General features: G+C 36.4%; 2 protein-coding genes and 1 long non-coding RNA gene across 13 annotated transcripts in view; 2 read left to right on the forward strand and 1 right to left on the reverse strand.

Moving 5' to 3' along the window:
- The window catches only part of LOC142985437 (segmentation protein cap'n'collar-like), a 185,414-nt gene extending 167,689 nt beyond the window's left edge, over positions 1–17,725 (forward strand). For 8 of the 11 annotated variants that reach the window (XM_076133624.1, XM_076133625.1, XM_076133616.1 and 5 more), the window contains exons 14-22: positions 3,942–4,041; positions 4,536–4,647; positions 5,007–5,104; positions 5,673–5,799; positions 6,701–6,805; positions 7,954–8,084; positions 8,837–9,010; positions 9,773–9,878; positions 10,447–17,725. In XM_076133624.1, coding sequence (XP_075989739.1) covers positions 3,942–4,041; positions 4,536–4,647; positions 5,007–5,104; positions 5,673–5,799; positions 6,701–6,805; positions 7,954–8,084; positions 8,837–9,010; positions 9,773–9,878; positions 10,447–10,511 — 1,018 coding nt within the window. In that variant the 3' untranslated portion in view covers positions 10,512–17,725. The remainder of the gene's footprint in view (positions 1–3,941; positions 4,042–4,535; positions 4,648–5,006; positions 5,105–5,672; positions 5,800–6,700; positions 6,806–7,953; positions 8,085–8,836; positions 9,011–9,772; positions 9,879–10,446) is intronic. The other 3 variants (XM_076133626.1, XM_076133621.1, XM_076133623.1) reach the window with 1 other exon arrangement.
- The window catches only part of LOC142985443 (uncharacterized), a 161,186-nt gene extending 143,461 nt beyond the window's left edge, over positions 1–17,725 (forward strand). The window contains exon 2 of the long non-coding RNA XR_012960207.1: positions 12,887–17,725. This is a non-coding gene — a long non-coding RNA (uncharacterized LOC142985443). The remainder of the gene's footprint in view (positions 1–12,886) is intronic.
- Positions 17,726–24,482: 6,757 nt separating this feature from the next.
- Positions 24,483–26,105, reverse strand: LOC142985468 (partner of xrn-2 protein 1-like). Its single transcript, XM_076133663.1, has 2 exons — positions 25,838–26,105; positions 24,483–25,302 (listed from the first exon to the last, which is right to left on the reverse strand). Exons 1-2 carry the CDS (start codon positions 25,999–26,001, stop codon positions 25,149–25,151), a joined length of 318 nt encoding a protein of 105 aa, XP_075989778.1. The 5' UTR covers positions 26,002–26,105; the 3' UTR covers positions 24,483–25,148.
- Positions 26,106–26,129: the final 24 nt, after the last annotated feature.

A 26,129-nucleotide genomic window follows, 5' to 3' on the forward strand; every position in this document is an offset into this window, starting at 1 on the left:
TATTTGACCCCCTATGTTAGTTTGTACCAAATTTTGTCAAAAACTGCTTATACGATTGGCTTAAAATATTTGTTGTTTAATACTTAAAAAACTTCAATTTCTCTATATTTATTCAACAAAGATTATATTTGAATGTGATAAACATGATTATTGGGAGTAGGTATTCTGTTTTGTCATTCTAAAATACACCTTATTATTAGTATATTTAAGTAGTATTTTCAATGACAAGAAGTGTTTTAAATGAACTATGTTTATGTAAACAAAACAAAAGGATTAATACCGTCTGAGGTTAAGTTACATTTGTCGAGGTTGGTCACTGGATGGGTAACTATACAAACCGAGTGACTAAAGAAATATCAGCCGCACGGATCGATCTCTGAGGTTGAGCTACGCTTGCCGAGGTTGTTCTGTAGATGATTGACTCGGTGTTTCGGAAAGTACGTTAAATTGTAGGTCCCAGGTTTCATTTTCAAAGATCTTTGACTCGACCAGTAGTCAGAATCTTGAAAGTCTGACAACCAGTCTTAGTATCGTGTTATAAGTCAGGTAACTGTGTTGTGGAGGTCTGATAGACAGTCGCTGCATGTACAATACTGGTATTCAGCTGCATCCGGTGAGCCTGGAAGCCTACATAGTTGGAAGAAAGGCTGATGATTATACAATTGTAGTATACTAGCTGACCCGCGCAACTTTGTTTCCGTCCAATAAGAGAGAATGGGTGAAATTTTTCCCCGTTTTTGTAACATTAATTACTTGTACTCTGCTCCTTTTGGTCGTAGCGTGATGATATATAGCGTATATCCTTACTCGGGTATCAAAATATCTCCATACCAAATTTCATGCAAATTGGTTCACTAGTTTAGGCGTGATTGAGTAGCAGACAGACAGACAGACAAACAGACAGACAGACAGACAGACAGAGTTACTTTCGCATTTATAATATTAGTATGGATTAGTATGGATGACCAAAATTCTGAATGACATCATGTACCATTATTTAGCAATTTCTAATCTTTTATGACACATAGTTTAAGACTAAGTAAATGATTAATCAGCATATATTATAACAACAATAAATAAATATTATTATCACGTACACCACCTCCGTGGCGCAGTGGTTAAGGTCGCCACACGCAACAATTATTTGTCACGAGCTCACTGAAAGAAACCTAATGAACCGTGTACTCATTTGTGATTCTTGAAGCCAAAGAGATGGTATTACAAGTTCATACATACTATAATGCGGAAAGACTTTTTCCCCGACCTGACAACCAGACCCGAAACAATTATTTATGCGATCCACAAATAGTTGTTTCAGGTCTGGTTGTACTTTGTGTCCGTTGTTTGTATGTTTGTAAAAGTACAGATACAAGAGCGATTTTTAGTGCGGGAGTTGTCTTTAAGAAAAACGGATTAAACCTCTGTCTATATCTTCGATCATAACTATTATACTTGAAGGTTTAAGTGTATGAAATACAGCCACGTTTCGCCATTAACAATGTTAGATTCATATTCAAGCCTTCTTCTCATAGGGGTAGAAAGACATAAGAACGTCACTTGGTACGATCCTTACAAACTTCCCTTGCTTCATTCACATACATACATGTTGGCCAAAAACTATTTTCACAGCTTTTCTGGTACGAATTTCGAAGAGATAGAAAATTGAGGTCGTAGACCTCCGGGCCTCGGAGAGCACGTAAAGCCGTCGGTCCTGCGCCTGACCTCTCACTGGTCGTGTCTACCGTCCCACCAGACTATGAGAGTGATGGAATAGAGAGTGTACCTGTGTATTGTATACAATATAAAAGTCTTTAAAAGATTTTTGTACCCGAAGCAACACACCAATGACTTTTCGAAATGTGTATTAGAAATAATGATCACTTGTTCCAACGGTGCAAGGAAAACATCGTGATGCAACCTTGCATGCCTGAGAGTTGTTTAGAACAGTTCTTGAAGGTATGCAAAGTCCCACTTGGTCAGCGTTGGGACATTATAGGTCCAATGTATTTTTTATTTTAGATAGACCCTATGGTATAAACTCAAAGCCTCTTTCCCTCATTACGGGAGGAGACCCTTATTCTAGATATTTTCATATCATATCTTAAGCTATAAATAAGATTGTTATCACAAAGTAACGAAGGCTGTTTCCTTATTGGTCGTATAGATTATGAAACAACCGCTGTCATTGGTCAGTCAGTATATATTGTCACCACCCACTTTTGTGTACGACGAATAAGGATTTTTTTAAAAGTAGGCGGAGTTTATAATCTTTTTAAAGATTTCTTATCCTACTACCTAATAATTCGAAAGTTTGTAAGCATATATGTGTGTTTGGCTTGCTACAAACATTTTCGGTTCGGCATTAATCGGCTTATTATATTAGGTTAGAAAAAGTCTTTTCGCATTACAGTATGTATGAACTTGTAAAAATCTCTTTGGCTTCAACAATCACAAATGAGTACACGGTTCATTAGGTTTCTTTCAGTGAGCTCGTGAGGTACTCAAATATCGAGCTTTTTTGTGCAGAGAAAAGATTTTATTACAAGTTCATACATACTGTAATGCGAAGATTTTTCCCCGCCCTAATATTAGTTTAAACGCTATTGAACAGAAGAATAGTTTAAACCTTACACTTTCACGAGATAACTACTGGGCGGATTTAGATAAAATTGAGGAAAGAAATAGTTGAAGATCTGTCTGTAGCTGTTTACTACCAAACTGCTGAACGAATTTAAATGAGAGTAAGTAAAAAATCGGGATGAAATAATAAACTACATCTTTTTTTTACATGTAAATGTCAGTATATTTTCAATCGACCTGTCACATAGGCAATTACACCACTTTGCACGACTCGAAAATTAAATCTTGGACCACACGATCACCAACCGTATACACTACCGTCTTTACTACCAACACAATTTTGACTAGTAACTGAACCTGGGACCTCCTTTACAGACCTCAAAATCTACTATCTGTATAGATAAATTTATGCAAGTCAACTAAGAAAAAATTAATGTCAGTCATGATGAATACACATTGAAATTTGTATATCACTATGATTAGTATATTTGAAAACTTCTGATAAAATGGCGTATACAGTTCGATAACTTTATTTCATTTAACTATCAACAAGCCAACGCATAGGTAGATATATTCTAATTTAATATAATAATAAATAATATAAATTAACCCGTTAATGTCCTATGGGCAAGGGTCTCCTCCCGTAATGAGGGAGGGGTTAGGCCTGGAGTCCATCACGCTGACCAAGACTTTGCATACCTTCAAGAACTGTGAACAACTCTCAGGCATGCAAGGTTGCATCACGATGTTTTCCTTCACCGTTGAAACAAGTGATATTTATTTCTAATACACATATAACTTGGAAAAGTCATTGGAGACTGACGTGACTAAGCGTCGTCTCCTTGTGGCGAGTTTCTACGCCTACCCTCATTTGGTTTTTACTATTTTTAAAAGACTTCAATAAACGTTAGAATATTTGTCAATTGTAGCCTGGAGTTTAGAAATGTGCCCGGTAGATGGCACTGCTCTCCCCATTTTATATAGGACTTACATTTTTTATCGTAAATAGTGGGTGTTTTTTATAAGGCGCTATATTATTTATTTATTTATTAGAACAGTTCTTGAAGGTATGCAAAGTCCCCGCACTTGGCCAGCGTGATGGACTCAAGGCCTAACCCCTCGCTCATTACGGGAGGAGACCCTTGCCCAGCAGTGGGACATTAATGAGTTAAATTTATTGTTTTTTTATTGTTTTATTATTATTTTCAAAAAAAAAAACAAAAAATCAAAAAGTTTTTATTTCGTTATTACACGATTTTACAATGTTATACAGTTGGTGGCTTCTCCTTTTAAGCTCTTTTATATCTTATAATTAGTGTAATACTTATTAAATAGATGTTTTAATTAATTTGTATTTTCAGTTCGAAGTTCCGTCCCTACGACGCCGCGTACGCACGCGAGCGCTCAGCACCGCACCAGCCTCAGAAGAAACACCATATGTTCGGCAAACGATGCTTCCAGGTTTGTACCCTATTGTTAGTAGAATAGAGTTGATTTTTAGTTGAAGATGATGTGGCGTTTACGACCTTTATTTTAAGCGGTATTTAGGAACTTTATATTGTTGACTAGCTGACTCGCGCTGCTCACGCTTTCTTGTTTTTATTTTATACCGCGCATTTTCAAATTTATTCACCTTTTACACCTTCTCTGGACTTTAACAAATAATTCAAGATTAAAATTAGCCAAATCGGTCCAGCCGTTCACGAGTTTTAGCCAGACTAATGAACAACAATTCATTTATATATGAATGTGTATTAGATAGTTTTTTGATGGAAAAAATTACGTTTATAACTTTTTTTAGCGTTTACTCCTAGATAATATTAGATTAGTAATATCTAAGTGTTTCATATATTTTACCTACTTTAGAAAGTTATGAAAAAATATGGCGTTCAGTAGATTTTTAAATTTTTTTTAGTCTTTTATATTAGGAAATAATTATTATTATTAATTTCTAGGAGCAACCCGCCCCCGCGCCGCAGCCCCTAGACCCAGTGGCGCGCCCCGGAGTGGTCAAGTACGAGTGTCCCGAACAGGCGTACCAACATGATAACATGCATATGCATAATGGTGAGTTCAAGTGGGCAAAGCCATGTCAAAGGCCTTCGGGCGGCTTGAACAACTTTGACACTAGGTTGACCACTAACCATACCACAAACAAACAGTGGGCAAAATTGTCTGTGATGTGTGGCAAAGTTGGTATTGTGTAGTAAATTTATACGCAAACCCTCTTATTCATAAAAATATATGAAGTTATGAAAGGCTTATAAAGTGTTTTGTTTCTTTCACTCCTTAGCGAAATGAAAGAGAGAAAACATATTGTAGTAGCTTTTTCACTAAAATAGGTTTATAGTGTGATTATGAATAAGATGGTATATGTTTATACTAAGTTGAACCTTATTATTAATGATATAATATTGTCGAGACAGAGTTCGGGCCCCGTCATCACTTGGCGCCGCCGCACGTGTCCGGTCTGCAGCCCGCCTTAGACCTCAACACCGCTCATTCCAGCCATGCTCTATTGCAGGTAAGATAATACCTTTTATTTTATTACTGTCCCACTACTGGGCATATCAATACCACCTAAGTAAAGTCAACTGATATTGTAGTAATTAAACAAAAATATTCTAACATTGGGTAAGAGCAGTGGTACCCGAGTGGTATAAGTTGGTACCACGCAAGTGGTTGCAGGTTTGAGCCAGATGCAACACACCAATGACTTTTCGAAGTTATGTGTGTATTAGAAATAATGATCACTTGTTCCAACGGTGAAGGAAAACATCGTGATGCAACCTTGCATGCCTGAGAGTTGTTTAGAACAGTTCTTGAAGGTATACAAAGTCCCCGCACTTGGTCAGCGTGGTGGACTCAAGGCCTAACCCCTCCCTCATTACGGGAAGAGACCCTTGCCCACCAGTGGGACATTAATGGGTTAAATTTATTTTTGTATGTAATATTCGTTTGTCCATAGAGCATTTAAGTGATATATATTATGTATTATTTTTACGTATGTATGTAATAGCCGTGATAGACGATAAAATTTATTTATTTATTATTTATGTATGTATATAATTAACATATTGGTCTCTCCACAGAGCACGGTGGGTCCCTCAGCGGGTCGGTTCTCGTACGCGGCCCCGGAGCGTGTCCGACACAACCACACGTACAGCGCGCCGCTAGCCACTAGCGACCAGAGACCGGCTGCCGTGAGGGACAAGAGAGGTAAATATATAGTAGCTATGTACAACTTGGTAAACTTTGAAATGTGCGATATATATATATAGCAGTGGTTCCTAACCAGTGGTGATTAAAAATGTTAAATTTTCAGAAAGATTATTAAACTTTATTTTAAATATAGTTACTTAGTGGTCCCTGCTTACAAGAATAATATAAAAGTGGTCCCTGATTAAGAATATGTTGGGATCCCTTGATCTAAAGTGTTAGTGGTCGCTGCATGTCTTTGAAAATATTTTTTTTGTAATACTCCGTCACTTTTAGTTGCTCTCTGTTAAGTTGTCAAGCTATAAGAAATTCAGAAAATAGCCATGGCTTTACTTTTAGTATTGGTGCACTTACCGCGTATCTAAGGCTAGCCTTAAAGGCTTAATTTTCATTTAAAAATGTTTATTTCGTTTAAAAATTAATTATATTAATTAATAAGCACACTGTATTACACGATACAGGGCAAATTACTATGAATTTGGTTTTGTTAGAATACTTCAATGAATTTAAACCCCTATCACTACTAAAAAGCCCCGAAATCGTCAAACCTAGCTTACCTGGCAAAGTAACCTTAGACAAAGTTTTCCAAAAATAGGCAAAATTGTCCTACAATGGGCAAAATTATCCAAAAATAGGAAAAGTTGCCCACTACCTTGGCTATCTTACTACCGGGCAAAGTTGTCCACCATTGAGCAAAGATTACCACCATTGAACAAAATTTACCACCATTGAGCAAAGTTTTCCACCATTGAGCAAAGTTGACCACCATTGAGCAAAGTTTACCACCAATGAGCAAAGTTTACCACCATTGACCAAAGTTGACCACCACCGGACAAAGATGTCCAATACTCAAAGCTACCCCCAGACAAAGTTGTCTAACCTCTCAACTGACCTCTCACAGTACGACGGCTGACAGACGGCAGCATGTCCGACGGCGGCTCGTCAGCCACCAGCAGCGGACAGCATCTGACCAGGGACGAGAAAAGGGCGAAGGCGCTAGGTGTGTGTTAGTGAAACCTTGTGACTTTATTATAATAACATAGATTTTAATACATTACTAAAATTTTCGGACTCGCGATCGAAGTGGGTTCGAATCATAGTTCAATTTCATTCATTTCACTATAGACGTATCTTTTATTTTATTCCACTATTGTTACAATATTTTAAACTAACTTAACTCTGTGGCGCGGTCGGTAGTATATGCGACTGCGGTGCGAGAGGTCTCGGGTTCGAATCCTGGGTCGGGCCAAAAAGTCTTTTCTGAGATTTTCTGTTAAGAATTTCTTAGAGATTGCCCGGAGTAAGGAAGTTGAGGTCGAAGACCTCCGTGCCTCGGAGAGCACGTAAAGCCGTCGGTCCTGCGCCTGACCTCTCACTGGTCGTGTCGGTCATCCGTCCCACCAAACTATGAGAGTGATGTAATAGAGAGTGTACCTGTGTATTGTGCACACACTTGGACACTATAAACAAAGTCCTGCACAGATGGCCAGGTTCAATGAAACTGACCGCCGTAGCCGTATATCGGCTAGGAGGACATTATTTTAAATTCTATAAACTACTGGACACTGGTGTTATTGAAAAAAATCATTTATTCAGTTTTTTTACCCATAACTGTCTCACTGGGCAAGTGTCCCAAACCAGAGTAGAGTTAGGCACGATGTTTTCCTTCACCGTTGGAACAAGTGATCATTATTTCTAATACACACATAACTTGGAAAAGTCATTGGTGTGTTGCTTCGAGTCTGAACCTGCAACCACTTGCGTGGAATGCGTGGGAGGCACCATCTTTTACCTCGGCTATTACAGTTCTCTTTGATATTGATACAAAAATATATAATTTACTTTTTATATTACTCTCTGCATCACACTAATCTGTATATGGGGAGGCACCCATAGCCAGTTGCGCTCACCGGTCGGTAAACGATCTGTGGGTTAAGCAACCATTGGCGCGGTCATTCTATAAATGGGTGACCGCATAGTGGTATTTGAACTGGGTGTCTCCGTGCTTCGGAGGGCACGTAAAAAGTCGGTCCCGGTTGTTGTCTACTAAGATAACAGTCGTTAAGCCACGTCAATGGCCTCCCGGGCGGCTTGAACAACTTTGACACTAGGTTGACCATTAACCAAACAAACTAACCTATTCTCTCTACACAGGCATACCCCTGGAAGTCCACGACATCATCAACTTGCCGATGGACGAGTTCAACGAGCGTCTGTCGAAGCACGACCTCAGCGAGGCACAGCTGTCACTCATCCGAGATATACGTAGACGGGGAAAGAATAAGGTGAGAACTGATTTTTTGGTGTGGCAAAGTTGTTGGGGCAATGTTGGCTATTGTGGCAATGATGGCTATAGTGACAGAATTGGCGGTAGTGGCAAAGTTGTTGAGGCGATTGTTGGGTGTAGTGGCAAAGTTGTTTGATTGGCAAAATAATAATAATAACCTTTATTTACATAAAAGTATGTTACATTGTTTGGAAACCCTGACTCTTGTGCAAGGTTAAACCTGTTACAGGAATCTGTAAAAAAATCAGTATAAAATTATCTGTGTTAGCGATTTTGGCCAAGAAAACTTGCTTATATTGAAAGTTTTATTTGAGAGCTTCGAAAAAAAGTAATTTTCAGCTTAAAGAAGCTTAACATTTTATACTTATATTGTTAACTAAGTTAACTTTCTCAATTTTGCCTTTCATTGTCAACATAATCAACATTACCCACAACCATGAAGTCTACTTTTTTTTTTTCAAATAAAAATACAAAATTTTACACAAACAGATTTCAGCACTCAACTCAAAAAAGTTTGACCAACAAATTAAATATTTTGACCCTAAAAGTCAACTATCTACCCAAAACATACAACATTTTTGACCGCTTTACTCAATCATCTACCCAAATTATCAACATTTTTGACTCTTACACCAAAACTGTTAACCTCAAAAAAGTTTAAACCCTTAAATCAACAATTTTGACTACACCTTTGACCTTTTATTTTTTACACCCTTAAATTCACCACATTTAACCCCCCCCCCCCCCCAGGTGGCTGCACAAAACTGTCGCAAACGCAAGCTAGACCAGATCACGTCGCTCGCGGACGAGGTGCGCACGGTGAGGGACCGCAAGCAGAGGACGCAGAGGGAGCACTCCTCGCTGCTGGCCGAGAGGCAGCGCGTCAAGGAGCGGTTCGCGGCCCTGTATCGACATGTGTTCCAAGTATGTATATATATCTGTAAATAATAAATATTATATAAGTAAAAGGTGACTGACTGACTGACATTGATCTATCAACGCACAGCACAAACCACTGGACGGATCGAGCTGACATTTGTCAAGCAAGGACATGTTATGACGTAGACGTATAAGTTGGGATCTCTCACGCAAGTGGTCGACGGTTCGAACCCGAGGCAACACACCAATGACTTTTCCAAGTTATGTGTGTATTAGAAATAATGATCACCTGTTCCGACGGTGAAGGAAAACATCATGAGGAAACCTTGCATGCCTAACAAATTTGTTTAATGCAATTATTGAGGGCATGCAAAGTCCCCAACCCGCACTTGGCCAGCGTGGTGGACTCAAGGCCTAACCCCTCCCTCGTTTAGGAGGAGACCCTTGCCTTACAGTGGGAAAGAAATAGTTTGAAAAAAGAAAAAAAACTGGAAGGTAACTGACTGACATAGTGATCTATCAACGCACAGCACAAACTGAAACAAATAATCGTACCGTCGTATGTGGTGGGTTTGAATCCCACCTGGGACAAATATTTTTGTGATGAACACAAGTATTTGTTCTGAGCCTGGATGTTAATGTATCTATATAAGTGTGTATTTACAAGTATATAAGTATGTGTTATTAGTTATCTAGTTACAGTACAAGCTCTGCTTAGTTTGTAATTAAATGACCGTGTGTGAGTTGTACAATGATATTTATTTATAAAATACAACAATTTCTAATGCTATGTATCTCTTTGTTCAGAACCTGCGTGACCCTGAAGGTAGACCCGTGTCTTCTCAACACTACTCGCTGCAACAAGCCGCCGACGGCAACGTCGTCCTCGTGCCCAAGATGCCACAGCATCAAGGTAAATATTCCTATTAATATTATAAATGCGAAAGTTTGTGAGTATGTATGTATTAGGTCGGGGAAAAAGTCTTTTCGCATTATAGTATGTATGAACTTGTAATAAAATTCCTTTGGCTTCAATCACAAATGAGTACACGGTTCATTAAGTTTCTTTCAGTGAGCGTGAGGTACCCAAATATCGAGCTTTTTTGTGTAGAGAAAAGATTTTATTACAAGTTCATACATACTATAATGCGAAAAGACTTTTAGAAAGGAATCGGGGTTATATCTGGCTCTCCCTCCTCCCTGGAGCTTAACGTGTTTAACGTCCAAGCCGAGGTCGTTGGTTTGATATCCGGATCGTACGATTGAGTTTTTCCTACTATTTTTAATCTTCTATAATAGCTTGGAGTTTGTACCTAGGATGTTTAAAAACAACTTTTTTTTAAATTTTGCTGTAATTAGGTTTACCCAAAGGGTAAAACGGGACCTTATTACTAAGCCTCCGAGAGACTGGAAGCCGACTACAACATAGTTTGGAATAAATGCTAAGCCATGATGACTAAAAATACCCTTTTTCTTTTCAGATCATCCAATGAACCGCACATCTGACGACGAACTCGACAGGAAAGCGAAACACTACGACCAGTGACAGTTCCCGAGATGTCAACACACAAACACACAAAGACTACAACGCAATAATATTATGTATACTTACTAATAAACTACTGCAATGAAAACAAAGCGTTTATACAAAAAATAAAACATTTTTGACACCTGTCAAATGTGTCAAAATTAATTTTGACAGGTCGCGTCACAAAGTTTTTGAAGGGAAATGAGTTTTGTTTTAATTTTGTATTTTTCTTTAAAGAATGTGTGAAATTATATTTTTCTTGCTTTGAAAGGAGACTTAGTTAAAACATTGTATTTTAGAAATTGTTGATTAAAATTTTAATTACCAGTTTCACAATTTCCAAATAAGTATTGGTTAACTTATCAAATAGTAATCTGACAGATGTTTTTTATCAGTCTCTATCTATCAAATAGTTTTATCCAATACTTATTTAGAAATCGTAAAACTGTCTTTAAATATCTTTTGTGAAATTACAATATTATTTTTCTAATTTTTGGACAAAAAAACTCATTTCCCTCGAAAAATACGTTTATACCATATTTGACAGAACCCAGTCACAAAAAAACATTTTGCAAAAAAACTGTCAAAATCAATTTTGACATTTAAAATAGCGAACTTGACAATATTATTGAAAAATACTGTTACCGATTTTTAAATGGCATTAATAGTAACTTAAGAGCTTTTAAGTAAACATTTTTGTTAATAAATTTAAGCCTATTTTTGCCACTATATAACTATATTCCACGAAATAACTAACACAAGAGAAAAGGGCATATTATTGAAGATGACCCGCGCAACTTCGCTTGCGTCACATAAGAGAGAATGGGTCAAAATTTCCCCCGTTTTTGTAACATTTTTTATTGCTACTCTGGTCCTGTTGGTCGTAGCGTGATGATATATAGCTTATAGCCTTCCTCGATAAATGGGCTATCCAACACTGAAAGATTTTTTCAAATCGGACCAGTAGTTCCTGAGATTAGCGCGTTCAAACAAACAAGCTCTTCAGCTTTATAATATTAGTATAGATGACTGTCGCCAAACTCAGCCGATGACATTTAACGCACACTGAAATATGAAAAGGTATAAACGATAACAAATTAAAATGACCAGCCATATTTCTTTACATTTGAGTATTATTTTGCACTAATAATAATTGTATCTATGTGCTTTTAGTGCCATTTTATATGAGGCGCCCATAGCCAGTTGCGCTCACCGGTCGGTAAACGATCTGTGTTAAACAACCCTTGATGCGGTCATTCCATAGATTGACCGCATAGTGGTATTTGAACTGGACGTCTCCGTTTCGGAGGGCACGTTAAAAGTCGGTCTCGGTTGTTGTCTACTAAGATAACAGTTGTTAAGCCACGTCAAAGGCACGGCTTGAACAACTTTGACACTAGGTTGACCACTAACCATACGACAAACAAACAAACAAGTTAGTACTAGGGTATATATAGCTACACATACTTTATATAAGACGCTCATATGTCCCTTTCTCTTGTGTTAGTTGTTCCGTGCTATATTATTATAGTCTTGGGGCAATGGCTGTGCTTATAACATCAAAAAATATATATTGTTTGTGATACAAAAATATGATTCCATTTATTTTAGTTTTTCGATTAGTGATTTTAAAAATTGTGTGTTTTTTAACGTATTTTTTACAGAAAAGTTACAAAAAATTAAGTCTCGGAGACGAGTGTTTTGTAGATTCAAAAGTTACTTAATATTTTAAAATTTTTGAGGCCTATTTTTTTGTGAAATTTTCATGAATACCTGAACAAAATTATTTGTGTTTGGAACTTAAACATTTCAATGTTTTTTCAATGAAATAATTCATGTTTCTGAATATAGGGTTTCAAAATTATTTTTATCGAAAGCAACTTTTGTAGTTGATTGTACTTTTTTTTGTAAAAAATACGACTTAATTTTTTTTCAACTAACTAGATCATTCTTTTGGGTCGCCCAACGAAATTATTTTTCAAAAACTTAAAAAAAAACAAATATAAAAAATTTACCACAAACGACTGATATCATATATACCATAGATGTAAAAAAAAATTGAAAAAAAAAAATCCCTGATGTCTATGACATTGTAATGTTGCAATAAGTAATTTTAGAAAGATTTTTGTAAAAAATATCATTTTTTTTTTATTTTTATTTTTTTTTCGTTTAAGTATTGAGTTCTATTTATGGTTTTAATATTAGTGTCTAGGTAATATTTTAAATAGGTGAAGATTTTACTTAAAAAGATTGATATATTAGTAGTCCGGAGTTTGGTAACGTGCCCGGTATATGGCAATAGGCTCGCCCCCTATTATATAATAATAATAAATTTAACCCATTACTGTCCCACTGCTGGGCAAGGGTCTCCTCCCAAACGAGGGAGGGGTTAGGCCTTGAGTCCACCACGCTGGCCAAGTGCGGGTTGCGCCCCCTATTACATACTAAAAAAATCATAATTAATAACATACCTCTTTCTTAACAGTGTTTAAGTCAACTCCCAGATATGTCCCAGTTAAGTTTATCTTGCAGATAAAATAGAAAACATATATGGTATATTTACTTTTTAAGTAAAAAATAGTAAAATTGGTTGCAAAATGAGTTTACGGTAGCTATTCTCAATAAAAACCTTTTTTCAAAGTTGCCCAGCAGTGGGAAGTACTGGGCATATTAATATATGTATGTTTATATATACTTCTGCCTGCTTTCCATAGCTCAGTAGTTAAAATGGTTACCATGACGTTTGTACTGCTATGGAGGTAGTAGGTTCGATTCCCAAACAACATATTTGTGTAGGTACGCAACATAGTTCAGTAGTTAAAATGGTTACCATGTCGTTTGTACTGCTATGGAGGTTGTAAGTTCGATTCCCAAACAAAATATTTTTGTGTAGGTACGCAAATAGATTTTGTAAGATTCGATATGTCCGTATGTATGTATGTTTGTAAAAAAATACTGATATATCAATTTTTTTATGTAAAATAATTTCGGTAGAATTGTAATTTTGCACATAAGTTAAAAATAAATACTATAAATAATAAAAAATTTATTGTTGTGTATTATTTGTCAAAATATACCAAAATTACGGTCAAATTAACAATTTTGACAAGATAGTAAAGTTTCTTTGAGTTTATCGGGTCTCTGCCTACCCCTATGGTAAGAAGGCGTGATTATATTGACCCATTATTGACATAAGGTCAAATTTATAAACTCAAAAATTAATATACTATAGGTATATTAGTGCAATAAAAAATGTTTCAAATATATGAAGGAAGCAAGTCATGTCAAAATAAATGACCTTGAACTTTGACCTCTACTGTCAAAATTGACAGGTCAAATTACCATAGTGTAAAAAAATGCAAAAAAATTTGACATCTTATTTTTCAGGTCATTTTTTTTTCTTTTCGGGTCAAAAAATATAAAAAAGTAAATTTTGACAAATAATATGACATAAATAAAAAAAATAACGTCTTATGTACATAAGTGCATATAATATATTTTCAATACGAGTACAAATAAAAACTAAAAAAAAAATCTTGCACTTTGTGGTGTAAACACACAATTTTCGCGGCTACCCATCCCTTTCTAAACCTGAGCGTGTGTGCTTAACATTAGTGTGTGATCACAACGCTAGTTTTAATAGGCAATTGAAGAAAAGTTTCAAAATTTGACCTTTAACCTTTCATAGAGTGAGAAAATACATAATATGTGAAAATTTCAACTGTCTAACTATCACGGTTCATGAGATACAGACAGACAGACAGACAGACGAAGTCTTAGTAATAGGGTCCCGTTTTTACTCTTTGGGTACGGTACCTGAAGATTCACTAACTCCCGGCTTCTGATTACATTTACCGGTAGTTTATCTATTCAATTGCGTTTTTGATATGAGTTTAAACGCTATTGAATAGATAAACTACCGCTAAATGCACCTAATACAAGGTTTAAATACTGCGCCAAAAACCGCATCAAAATCGGTTCAGCTAAACGCGAGATAATCGCGAACAAATATATATACAATTCAAATTTAGAAGCTCCTTTTTTCAAGTCGGTTAAAGGTCAATTTTGAAACTAAATTTTCAATTGCAAAAAAACTTATTATTTAAGATTTGAATACGAGTAATATTTTTGGGAGACAACAAAACAAATCTGGCATTTTTGAGCAATTTTAACAATTTAAAGTAACAAAATAATTTATTCCACAAAACATGTTTGGCAAGGAAATTGTAATAAGTTCATTTCATAGATGGGTGACCGATGGTATTTGAATTGAGCGTCTCCGTGCTTCGGAGGGCACGTAAAAAGTCGCGTTAAAGATAACAGTCGTTAAGCCACGTCAAAGGCCTTTCGAGCTTGAACAACTTTGACACTAGGTTGACCACTAACCATACGATGAAATAAAAAACTTACCTGTATTAGACTGCCTCCGTGGCGCAGTGGTTAAGGTCGCCACGCCGATACCATTGCGTCGAGAGGTCGTGGGTTCGTTTTCACTCACAATTATTTATGCGATCAACAAATAATTTTTTCGGGTCTGGTTGTTCTTTGTGTCCGTTGTTTGTATGTTTGTAAAAGTCCTCCACAAGAGCAATTCTTAGTACGGGAGTTGTCTATAAAAAAGAAAATAAATTGTCAAAATTGTTCAAAATAACTAAAATAAATATCTTAATAAAATATTTGTTGTCTCCAAAAAAACTATGGTGCATATTTTTTTTAAACTTGTATCGCGTAGACCGCTTTGTTTAAAATAAATTATATTTATTAAAATAGGAGAAATGGTGATCTTTATTTATTTAAAATGCTTTTAAAATACGCCTAGAAGTATTATCAGGAAGATTGGAGACTTCTAAATAAGTACTGGTTAGTAAATCCGATAGAATATGGTCAGATTATTTGAGCGATGCGTCAACTACACAACAAATAAAATTACGCCCCCTGAAAAACGCAATCCTTTATGTAACTTTCAATGAACTAGCGCGCTCATAGCCAGTTGCGCTCACCGGTCGGTAAACGATCTGTGTTAAACAACCCTTGACGCGGTCATTTCATAGATAGGTAACCGCATAGTGGTATTTGAACTGTCTCCGTGCTTCGGTGGTCTCGTAAAAATTCGGTCCCCGTTGTTGTCAATTAAGATAACAGTCGTTAAGCCACGTCAAAGGCTGCGGCTTGAACAACTTTGACACTAGGTTGACCACTAACCATACGATAGATAGATAGATATACTTCAATGGCACTGAATTGCCGATCCAGTTGACGCCGTACTATAGAAATAAATATAAAGTAACAAATCCTTACGGTCCGTTTACTTTGATTTAAACCTAGTCGACGTATAGCTTAAATGACACATTCTATTAGATATACTTAAATCATATAACCGACTATCAAAATGGTTATTTATTTCAAAACTGATTTATTTAGAAATACACTTAAATTCTGTCAAAATATTAGGTCGGGGAAAAAGTCTCTTCGCATTATAGTATGTATGAACTTGTAATAAAATCTTTTCTCTACACAAAAAAAGCTCGAGCTCGACCTCACGAGCTCACTGAAAGAAACCTAATGAACCGTGTACTCATTTGTGATTCTTGAAGCCAAAGAGATTTTATTAAAAGTTCATACATACTATAATGCGAAAAGACTTTTCGCCGACCTAATATTTCACCATTTTTGAAGTGAAATAGTAAATACAGTAGACGTATACGCGGAGTGCGTGTGACGGAGACGTAACAACGACGTGCTTTCGTTCCCTCACACCTCGTCACCGGCTTATGTGAACTACATTCTTAATAATATACGTGGTATAATCTCTGATTAGTTATACAGTGTTTTGTAACTTACTATCAATGCCCTCATAGCCAGTTGCGCTCACCGGTCCGTAAACGATCTGTGGGTTAAGCAACCGTTACGCGGTCATTCCATAGATGGGTGACTGCATAGTGGTATTTGAGCTGGGCGTCTCCGTGCTTCGGAAGGCACGTAAAAGTCTGTCCCGGCTGTTTATACTAAGATGACAGTAGTAACGCCATGTCAAAGGCCTCTCGGGCGGCTTGGACAACTTTGACACTAGGTTGACCACTAACCATACGATAAGAAGAAGAAGAAAATCAATTTTGTAACTGTATAGGAATGAAGACACTGTTTAACTCATCAGAGCTTTACACCACGTCTATTAGTAAAAAAGTGTCTAGATTTGATCAAAAAATATAAGTTTTGCATTTATAATAAGCAAGTATGTTATAAAATTCTTTATACGATAATTTTGGCTGTGGGGTTTAATATAATACTGGCGTTTATATCAACTTTAGCGTAACATATTATACAAATAAAATATCAAAATTTGTGCTTGTAGCCACCGGTCGGTAAACGATCAGTGTGTTAAGTAACATTACATAGATGTATGCAGTGTTTGAGCTGAGCGTCTCCGTGCTTCAAGTCACGGTTGTTGTTTAACATAACAACAGTTAACTCATGTCAAACGTACCAACTACTTTGACACTAGGTTGACCACTAACCATACGATAATGTCAAAGTAGTTTGAACATAATTTGTACAAATATGTTATGCTAAAAGTTATTTTTGTAGAAAATTTTAAAGATTTTTTTTATTAAATTGCTTTTTGTCAGTATGTAGATATGTAAAGAACAAAAAGAATAAGGTTTATTCGAATATGTGTATCTCTTTTTAACTTATGATAATTGAAAAGAATAGAGCTATGATTAAACTGACAAAATGTCATACCATGTTGTTTTTATAAAGTAATTTTGTCAGTTAAAAGTAATCTATTCTTTTACAGAAAAGAAAATTATAAATGAAGTATTCTTGTCATTATTTTATGAATTAAATTTTACATATTTTGTTATCAAAATAAATTTGTTTAAAAAGAGTGCTTAAAATTCTATTCGGTTTTTTTTTAATTGTAATGCCGAATTATCTTTCCTTGCCAAAAGATGGCGTTATGCTAAAAATATGTAATATTTGTGTAAAGTTCAGCATTTTCGAATGAAATCTACTTCTTATAGTTCCCAAAATAGTTAATTATTTGTCTTTAAATATAGAAAACCAGTTTTTTGTTACGAAACATATGTAATTTTTTTTGCATATTTTTTGCGTAGGTGCTGTAAATAGCTTTTTTCATTTGCAAGAATAACTGTTGTATCATAATAAGTTTAGTTTAATTATAATTAAGTAAAGTAACATAGGTTTTAAGAAATATAAAACTGAAATTTTAATTCGTTCGTTTTATTTCTATACTATCCTAACACCGACCTGATTAGTCTAGTCTTTCTTCCAACTATGTGGTAGTCAGCTTCCAGTATCACCGGATGCAGCTGAATACCAGTATTGTACATGCAGCGACTGTCTATCAGACCTACACAACACAGTTACCTGACTTATAACACGATACTAAGTCAGACTGGTTGTCAGACTTTCAAGCTTCTAACTACTGTTAACGACTGTCAAAGATCTTAAGACAGCCGGGACTAAATTAACGTGCTTTCCGAAACACGAAAGAACTCGATATGTATAAGATATTCACACATTCACAGAAGAACTAGTTATAACATAAATAACATCAGTCCTGTTATAAAAGTCCGAAAGTGTAGGAAAGCGAATGAAATACTACACGTATAGCCATTAACAATGTTAGTCCCATGTAACAATTTTTTGTCGTAGACAGTGTTATTGTCGTAGACGTAGTCGTAGACAGAGTGATTGTCGTAGACAGAGTCATTGTCGTAGACGTAGTCGTAGACAGAGTCATTGTCGTAGACGTAGTCGTAGACAGTGTCATTGTCGTAGACGTAGTCGTAGACAGTGTCATTGTCGTAGACAGAGCGATTGTCGTAGACAGAGTGATTGTCGTAGACAGAGTGATTGTCGTAGACAGAGTCATTGTCGTAGACGTATTCGTAGACAGAGTCATTGTCGTAGACGTAGTCGTAGACAGAGCGATTGTCGTAGACAGAGTGATTGTCGTAGACAGAGTCATTGTCGTAGACGTAGTCGTAGACAGAGTCATTGTCGTAGACGTAGTCGTAGACAGTGTCATTGTCGTAGACGTAGTCGTAGACAATGTCATTGTCGTAGACGTAGTCGTAGACAGAGCGATTGTCGTAGACAGAGTGATTGTCGTAGACAGAGTGATTGTCGTAGACAGAGTGATTGTCGTAGACAGAGTCATTGTCGTAGACGTAGTCGTAGACAGTGTCATTGTCGTAGACGTAGTCGTAGACAGTGTCATTGTCGTAGACGTAGTCGTAGACAGAGCGATTGTCGTAGACAGAGTGATTGTCGTAGACAGAGTGATTGTCGTAGACAGAGTGATTGTCGTAGACAGAGTCATTGTCGTAGACAGAGTCATTGTCGTAGACGTAGTCGTAGACAGAGTCATTGTCGTAGACGTAGTCGTAGACAGTGTCGTTGTCGTAGACAGTGTCGTTGTCGTAGACAGAGTCATTGTCGTAGACAGAGTCATTGTCGTAGACAGTGTCATTGTCGTAGACGTAGTCGTAGACAGTGTCGTTGTCGTAGACAGAGTCATTGTCGTAGACAGAGTCATTGTCGTAGACAGTGTCATTGTCGTAGACGTAGTCGTAGACAGAGTCATTGTCGTAGACAGAGTGATTGTCGTAGACAGAGTGATTGTCGTAGACAGAGTGATTGTCGTAGACAGAGTCATTGTCGTAGACAGAGTGATTGTCGTAGACAGAGTCATTGTCGTAGACGTAGTCGTAGACAGTGTCATTGTCGTAGACGTAGTCGTAGACCGTGTCATTGTCGTAGACGTAGTCGTAGACAGTGTCATTGTCGTAGACGTAGTCGTAGACAGTGTCATTGTCGTAGACGTAGTCGTAGACAGTGTCATTGTCGTAGACAGTGTCATTGTCGTGTGAGGGTGAGTGTCATGATTAGTGTCAGTGAGTGAGTGAGTGTCAGGGTGAGTGTCATGATTAGTGTCAGTGAGTGAGTGAGTGTCATGATTATTGTCAGTGAGTGAGTGTCAGGGTGAGTGTCATGATTAGTGTCAGTGAGTGAGTGAGTGTCATGATTAGTGTCAGTGAGTGAGTGTCAGGGTGAGTGTCATGATTAGTGTCAGAGAGCGAGCGAGTGTGAGGGTGAGTGTCATGATTAGTGTCAGTGAGTGAGTGAGTGTCATGATTAGTGTCAGTGAGTGAGTGTCAGGGTGAGTGTCATGATTAGTGTCAGTGAGTGAGTGTCAGGGTGAGTGTCATGATTAGTGTCAGTGAGTGAGTGAGTGTCATGATTAGTGTCAGAGAGCGAGTGAGTGTCATGATTAGTGTCAGAGAGCGAGTGAGTGTGAGGGTGAGTGTCATGATTAGTGTCAGAGAGCGAGTGAGTGTGAGGGTGAGTGTCATGATTAGTGTCAGTGAGTGAGTGAGTGTGAGGGTGAGTGTCATGATTAGTGTCAGAGAGCGAGTGAGTGTGAGGGTGAGTGTCATGATTAGTGTCAGTGAGTGAGTGAGTGTCAGGGTGAGTGTCATGATTAGTGTCAGTGAGTCAGTGAGTGTCATGATTAGTGTCAGTGAGTGAGTGTCAGGGTGAGTGTCATGATTAGTGTCAGAGAGCGAGCGAGTGTGAGGGTGAGTGTCATGATTAGTGTCAGTGAGTGAGTGAGTGTCATGATTAGTGTCAGTGAGTGAGTGTCAGGGTGAGTGTCATGATTAGTGTCAGTGAGTGAGTGAGTGTCATGATTAGTGTCAGTGAGTGAGTGTCAGGGTGAGTGTCATGATTAGTGTCAGTGAGTGAGTGAGTGTCATGATTAGTGTCAGAGAGCGAGTGAGTGTCATGATTAGTGTCAGAGAGCGAGTGAGTGTGAGGGTGAGTGTCATGATTAGTGTCAGAGAGCGAGTGAGTGTGAGGGTGAGTGTCATGATTAGTGTCAGTGAGTGAGTGAGTGTCATGATTAGTGTCAGTGAGTGAGTGTCAGGGTGAGTGTCATGATTAGTGTCAGTGAGTGAGTGAGTGTCATGATTAGTGTCAGTGAGTGAGTGTCAGGGTGAGTGTCATGATTAGTGTCAGAGAGCGAGCGAGTGTGAGGGTGAGTGTCATGATTAGTGTCAGTGAGTGAGTGAGTGTCATGATTAGTGTCAGTGAGTGAGTGTCAGGGTGAGTGTCATGATTAGTGTCAGTGAGTGAGTGAGTGTCATGATTAGTGTCAGTGAGTGAGTGTCAGGGTGAGTGTCATGATTAGTGTCAGAGAGCGAGCGAGTGTGAGGGTGAGTGTCATGATTAGTGTCAGTGAGTGAGTGAGTGTCATGATTAGTGTCAGTGAGTGAGTGTCAGGGTGAGTGTCATGATTAGTGTCAGTGAGTGAGTGAGTGTCATGATTAGTGTCAGTGAGTGAGTGAGTGTCATGATTAGTGTCAGTGAGTGAGTGTCATGATTAGTGTCAGTGAGTGAGTGTGATGATTAGTGTCATAGTCAATCATAGTCAGTCATAGTTATCAAAATAGTTAATCACTGTCAGTCATTATCAATCTTAGTCAGTCATAGTCAATCAAAGTCAGTCATAGTTAAAAATAGTCAATCATAGTTATAAAAATAGTCAATCATAGTTATAAACATAGTCGATCATAGTTATAAAAATAGTCAATCATAGTCAGTCATATCCAATCATAGTCAACCATTTTCAGTAATAGTTATCAAAATAGTCAATCATAGTTATAAAAATAGTTAGTCATAGTCAGTCATAGTTATAAAAATAGTCAATCATAGTCAGTCATAGTAATCAAAATAGTCAATCATAGTCAGTCATAGTTATCAAAATAGTCAATCATAGTCAGTCATAGTTATCAAAATAGTCAATCATAGTCAGTCATAGTTATAAAACAGTCAATCATAGTCAGTCATTGTTATCAAAATAGTCAATCATAGTCAATCACAGTCAGTCATAGCCAAACATAGTCAACCATTTTCAGTCATGGTTATAAAAATAATCAATCATAGTCAATCACAGTTATCAAAATAGTCAATCATAGTCAGTCATAGTTATCAAAGTAGTCAATCATAGTCAGTCAAAGTTATCAAAATAGTCAATCATAGTCAGTCATAGTTATCAAAGTAGTCAATCATAGTCAGACATAGTTATAAAAATAGTCAATCATAGTCAATCATAGTTATAAAAATAGTCAATCACAGTCAGTCCTGGTTACAAAAATAGTCAATCATAGTCAGTCATAGTTATAAAACAGTCAATCATAGTCAGTCATTGTTATCAAAATAGTCAATCACAGTCAGTCCTGGTTACAAAAATAGTCAATCATAGTCAGTCATAGTTATAAAACAGTCAATCATAGTCAGTCATTGTTATCAAAATAGTCAATCATAGTCAATCACAGTCAGTCATAGCCAAACATAGTCAACCATTTTCAGTCATGGTTATAAAAATAATCAATCATAGTCAATCACAGTTATCAAAATAGTCAATCATAGTCAGTCATAGTTATCAAAGTAGTCAATCATAGTCAGTCAAAGTTATCAAAATAGTCAATCATAGTCAGTCATAGTTATCAAAGTAGTCAATCATAGTCAGACATAGTTATAAAAATAGTCAATCATAGTCAATCATAGTTATAAAAATAGTCAATCACAGTCAGTCCTGGTTACAAAAATAGTCAATCATAGTCAGTCATAGTTATAAAACAGTCAATCATAGTCAGACATAGTTATAAAAATAGTCAATCATAGTCAATCATAGTTATAAAAATAGTCAATCACAGTCAGTCCTGGTTACAAAAATAGTCAATCATAGTCAGTCATAATTATCAAAATAGTCAATCATAGTCAATCATAGTTATAATAATAGTCAATCATAGTCAGTCATTGTTATCAAAAAAGTCAATCATAGTCGATCATTGTTATAAAGATAGTCAATCATAGACAATCATAGTCCGTCATAGTCATCAAAATAGTCAATCATAGTCAGTCATTGTTATGAAAATAGTCAATCATAGTCAGTCATAGTTATAACAATAGTCAATCATAGTTATAACAATAGTCAATCATAGTTATAACAATAGTCAATCATAGTTATAACAATAGTCAATCATAGTTATAACAATAGTCAATCATAGTCCGTCATTGTTATCAAAATAGTCAATCATAGTCGATCATAATTACAAAAATAGTCAATCATTGTTGATCATAGTTATAAAAATAGTCAATCAGAGTCAGTCATAATAAAAAAATAGTCAATCGTAGTCAGTCATAATAATAAAAATAGTAAATCATAGTCAGTCAAGTTATCAAAATAGTCAATCATAGCCAGTCACAGTAATAACTACAGTCAATCATAGTCAATCACAGAAATAAAAATAGTCAATCATAGTCAGTCAAAGTTATCAAAATAGTCAATCATAGTCAGTCATAGTTATCAAAGTAGTCAGTCATAGTTATAAAAATAGTCGTAAATTTTAGACGCATTTTTTTTATGCGGTGGTCAGAGAGAACCTTATTTTTAACTTCAAGGCTCCAAGCACAGCACATTTTCCAAAATGGCCGCCGTCTGAACATCATCTTTAGTATAGATGATGTTCTATACTAATATTATAAAGCTGAACAGTTTGTTTGTTTGATTGTTTGTTTGAACGCGCTAATCTCAGGAACTACTGATGCGATTTGAAAAATTCTTTCAGTGTTAGATAGGCTATTTATTGAGGAAAGCTATAGGCTATATATCATTACGCTACGACCAACAGGAGCGGAGTAGCAACGAGAAATGTTCCAAAAACGGGGAAAATTATGACGCATTCTCTATTTTGTGACGCAAGCGAAGTTGAGGGGTTCACATACAATAAAAATATAAAATCGCTTTCTCTGAGAAACTTAATCTTAAACGTAACTTTTTTAATGGGGTAAAGCATAGGTTCCCAAAGTGGCATATTATTCTTCCTAGTATTGCATACGAAATAGCTACCTCATGCCGTTCGAAACTTCCAAAGATCTATACTTACTTTCTTATCGTATGGTTAGTGGTCAACCTAGTGTCAAAGTCGCTCAAGCCCGAAGGCCTTTGACGTGGCTTAACGACTGTTATCTTAATTGACAACAACCGGGACCGACTATTTACGTGCGCTCCGAAACACGGAGACGCCCAGTTCAAATACCACTATGCGGTCACCTATCTATAGAATGACCGCGCAAAGGTTTGCTTAGCCCACAGATCGTTCACCGACCGGTGAGCGCAACTGGCTATGGGCGCCTGTTATCTATAGAAATATAAATTTACTTACCCGCTACCCGCTACCCGCCTCGCTGCAACTGTTATATCACTAAAGGTTTCAATACCTTATTTATTGACCGACTTTTCGTTCGAATTAAATCATTAAAACCATTTATTTTTGTTACACATAAAGAAACAACAAATATATCTATATCAAATTATATCGACCGTGGTCACGGGCTGACTGATGTGGCTGCTAAGCGTCGCCTTGTGGTGCGAGTTTCTACACCTACCCTCATTTGGTCTTTAATAATCTTTAACAATTTTTTATTTAATAAATTTCTTCTATTCCGTAATAAACGGTCTGAAACGCGGTTGAAAATTAAACCATTAATTTAAACCGAGTTTAATAACCGTTCCATTATAATATTATGTGTACAAGTCGCGAGAGTTTAAAATCGTTAACTATTTTTCATTGTTCGAAATTGTCGGTACTTCGACACACAATACTAACGACTAAGGCTTGTTACACACATATTCGCAGCGGCACTTTTCATTTGGCAGTATTTATCGAACAACTAAACCGACTTGAAGCAATAACTGCACTCAACTTATGCCGATCGGGTACCTTCGGCACAGAATAATAAGTACTATACTACTTCGGGTCCGATCGTCACAATTCGGTTTTTATTCAATCGAATGTCAAACTGAACTTTTCATGAACCGAATACGTATGTAGCAAGCCTAAAAGACCATTTACTAAATTATTGGACTATACACGAAATGATAATAAAACTAAAACACATTGTCAAACTTATTTATTAAAAGTATTAAAGAAAAATTTCATTTATACATTGTTTATTGGGCCAGAAAACTTAGATTCATCAGTCTGATCAGTGGGTTTTTGAACATAGATTACAAAATATTTAAACAGTTTTTTCTTTATTAATATAAATGAGACAGTCATGACATCTTTACTTTGTCATAGTAACTTTACCTAAACATTATTTAATAACAAATATGATTAAGTTTAATAATTGTTGGCAGCTCCTCGCATGATCAATAAAATTATTGTATTAATCATTGTAAAACTTTTGGCAATTGAAAAGAGTGTGTGTGAGTTTGTTGCTAGCTCTTCTTATAAGGCTGTACACTTTCCGAGCTAGTGGTAGATTCAGTAATTGTAACGACTATCATAAGTGTCAATATTTTACCTAAATTAATAAATGATGTGATTTTGATTTATAAAGTGCTACAAAACCAAAACTTTCATTTAAAATCATTTTGTGATGAGCACGAGTATTTGTTCTGAGCTCTGTCAATTTATCTATATAAGTAAGTAGGTATTTAGAAGTACATAAGTATGTTCAGTTATCTGGTTACAGTACAAGCTCTGCTTAGTTTGTAATCAAATGACAGTGTGTGAGTTGTCTAATGATATTTATTTATTATTATTTATATAATAACTACTATTTATTATTAAAAGTCCTTTTAGCCTTCTGTTCAGCCGCATCACTTGCTTCAACAAATGTACGCTTGAGTTTATTTCGCCTACTTTCTCTGTATTTGGCTGAAACTTTCTCCGACAGTGTCGCTATTCTTTTCATTGTTATAGGTGGGTATCTGAAAATAAAATTAAAAGTTCAGTATGTCTATGAGCAGTGAAGACCAAAGCTGTTTGTATAGTAGGCTATATGCCTACTCACTAATTATTATATTAGGTTGGGGAAAAAGTCTTTTCGCAGTATAGTATGTATTAACTTGTAATAAAATCTTTTCTCTACACAAAAATGCTTAATATTTGGGTACCTCACAAGCTCACTGAAAGAAACCTAATGAACCGTGTACTCATTTGTGATTCTTGAAGCCAAAGAGATTTTATTCATAGTTCATACATACTGTAATGCGTAGGTACAGACTTTTTCCCCGACCTAATATATATGGAATTTTGTACGCAATTCCGGACCGATGATGACAATATTTGGTATGTAGGTAGCTGAAGACCCAGAATAACACATAGCCTACTTTTTATATCCAAGAGTTCTCGATGGATCGAGATTTACACGGCAAGTATTTCCACGCGGACGAAATCGCTGTAAACCTCTAGTAATTATCATATTTCTTACAAAATAACTAATTAACTCCACAATCAACATACCTGCATCCTAAAAACTCGATATTAGTGAACAATTGCGCCAAAACGATCAGTTCTTTTTCTTCAAAGTCATCTTTGTGCTCCTCCATAAAACTGCGCCTCACTTCCCACTGTTCGTCTGATTCATGTTCCGTACGTAAGGAGTCTATGTCTATAGCTGGTTTCATGGTTTTAAATTTGTTATTTAAGGGAGGAAATCAATGAAAACCAGGTGGCAATGTTTGGTGTTTTTGTTGGCAGATAATTCTGACAACTTGTATGAGAAAGACGTTTGCGTTTCTTTTCACTGAATACT

The sequence above is a fragment of the Anticarsia gemmatalis genome, chromosome 30, assembly GCF_050436995.1.
Source record: "Anticarsia gemmatalis isolate Benzon Research Colony breed Stoneville strain chromosome 30, ilAntGemm2 primary, whole genome shotgun sequence".
Lineage (NCBI taxonomy): Eukaryota > Metazoa > Arthropoda > Insecta > Lepidoptera > Erebidae > Anticarsia > Anticarsia gemmatalis.

Coding starts and splice junctions, on each gene's coding strand:
- LOC142985468 (XM_076133663.1), bottom strand. CDS start 26,001: ATGAAACCAGCTATAGACATAGACTCCTTACGTACGGAACATGAATCA. Junction 25,303..25,837: donor ATCGAGTTTTTAGGATGCAG/GTATGTTGATTG, acceptor TTTTATTTTCAG/ATACCCACCTATAACAATGA.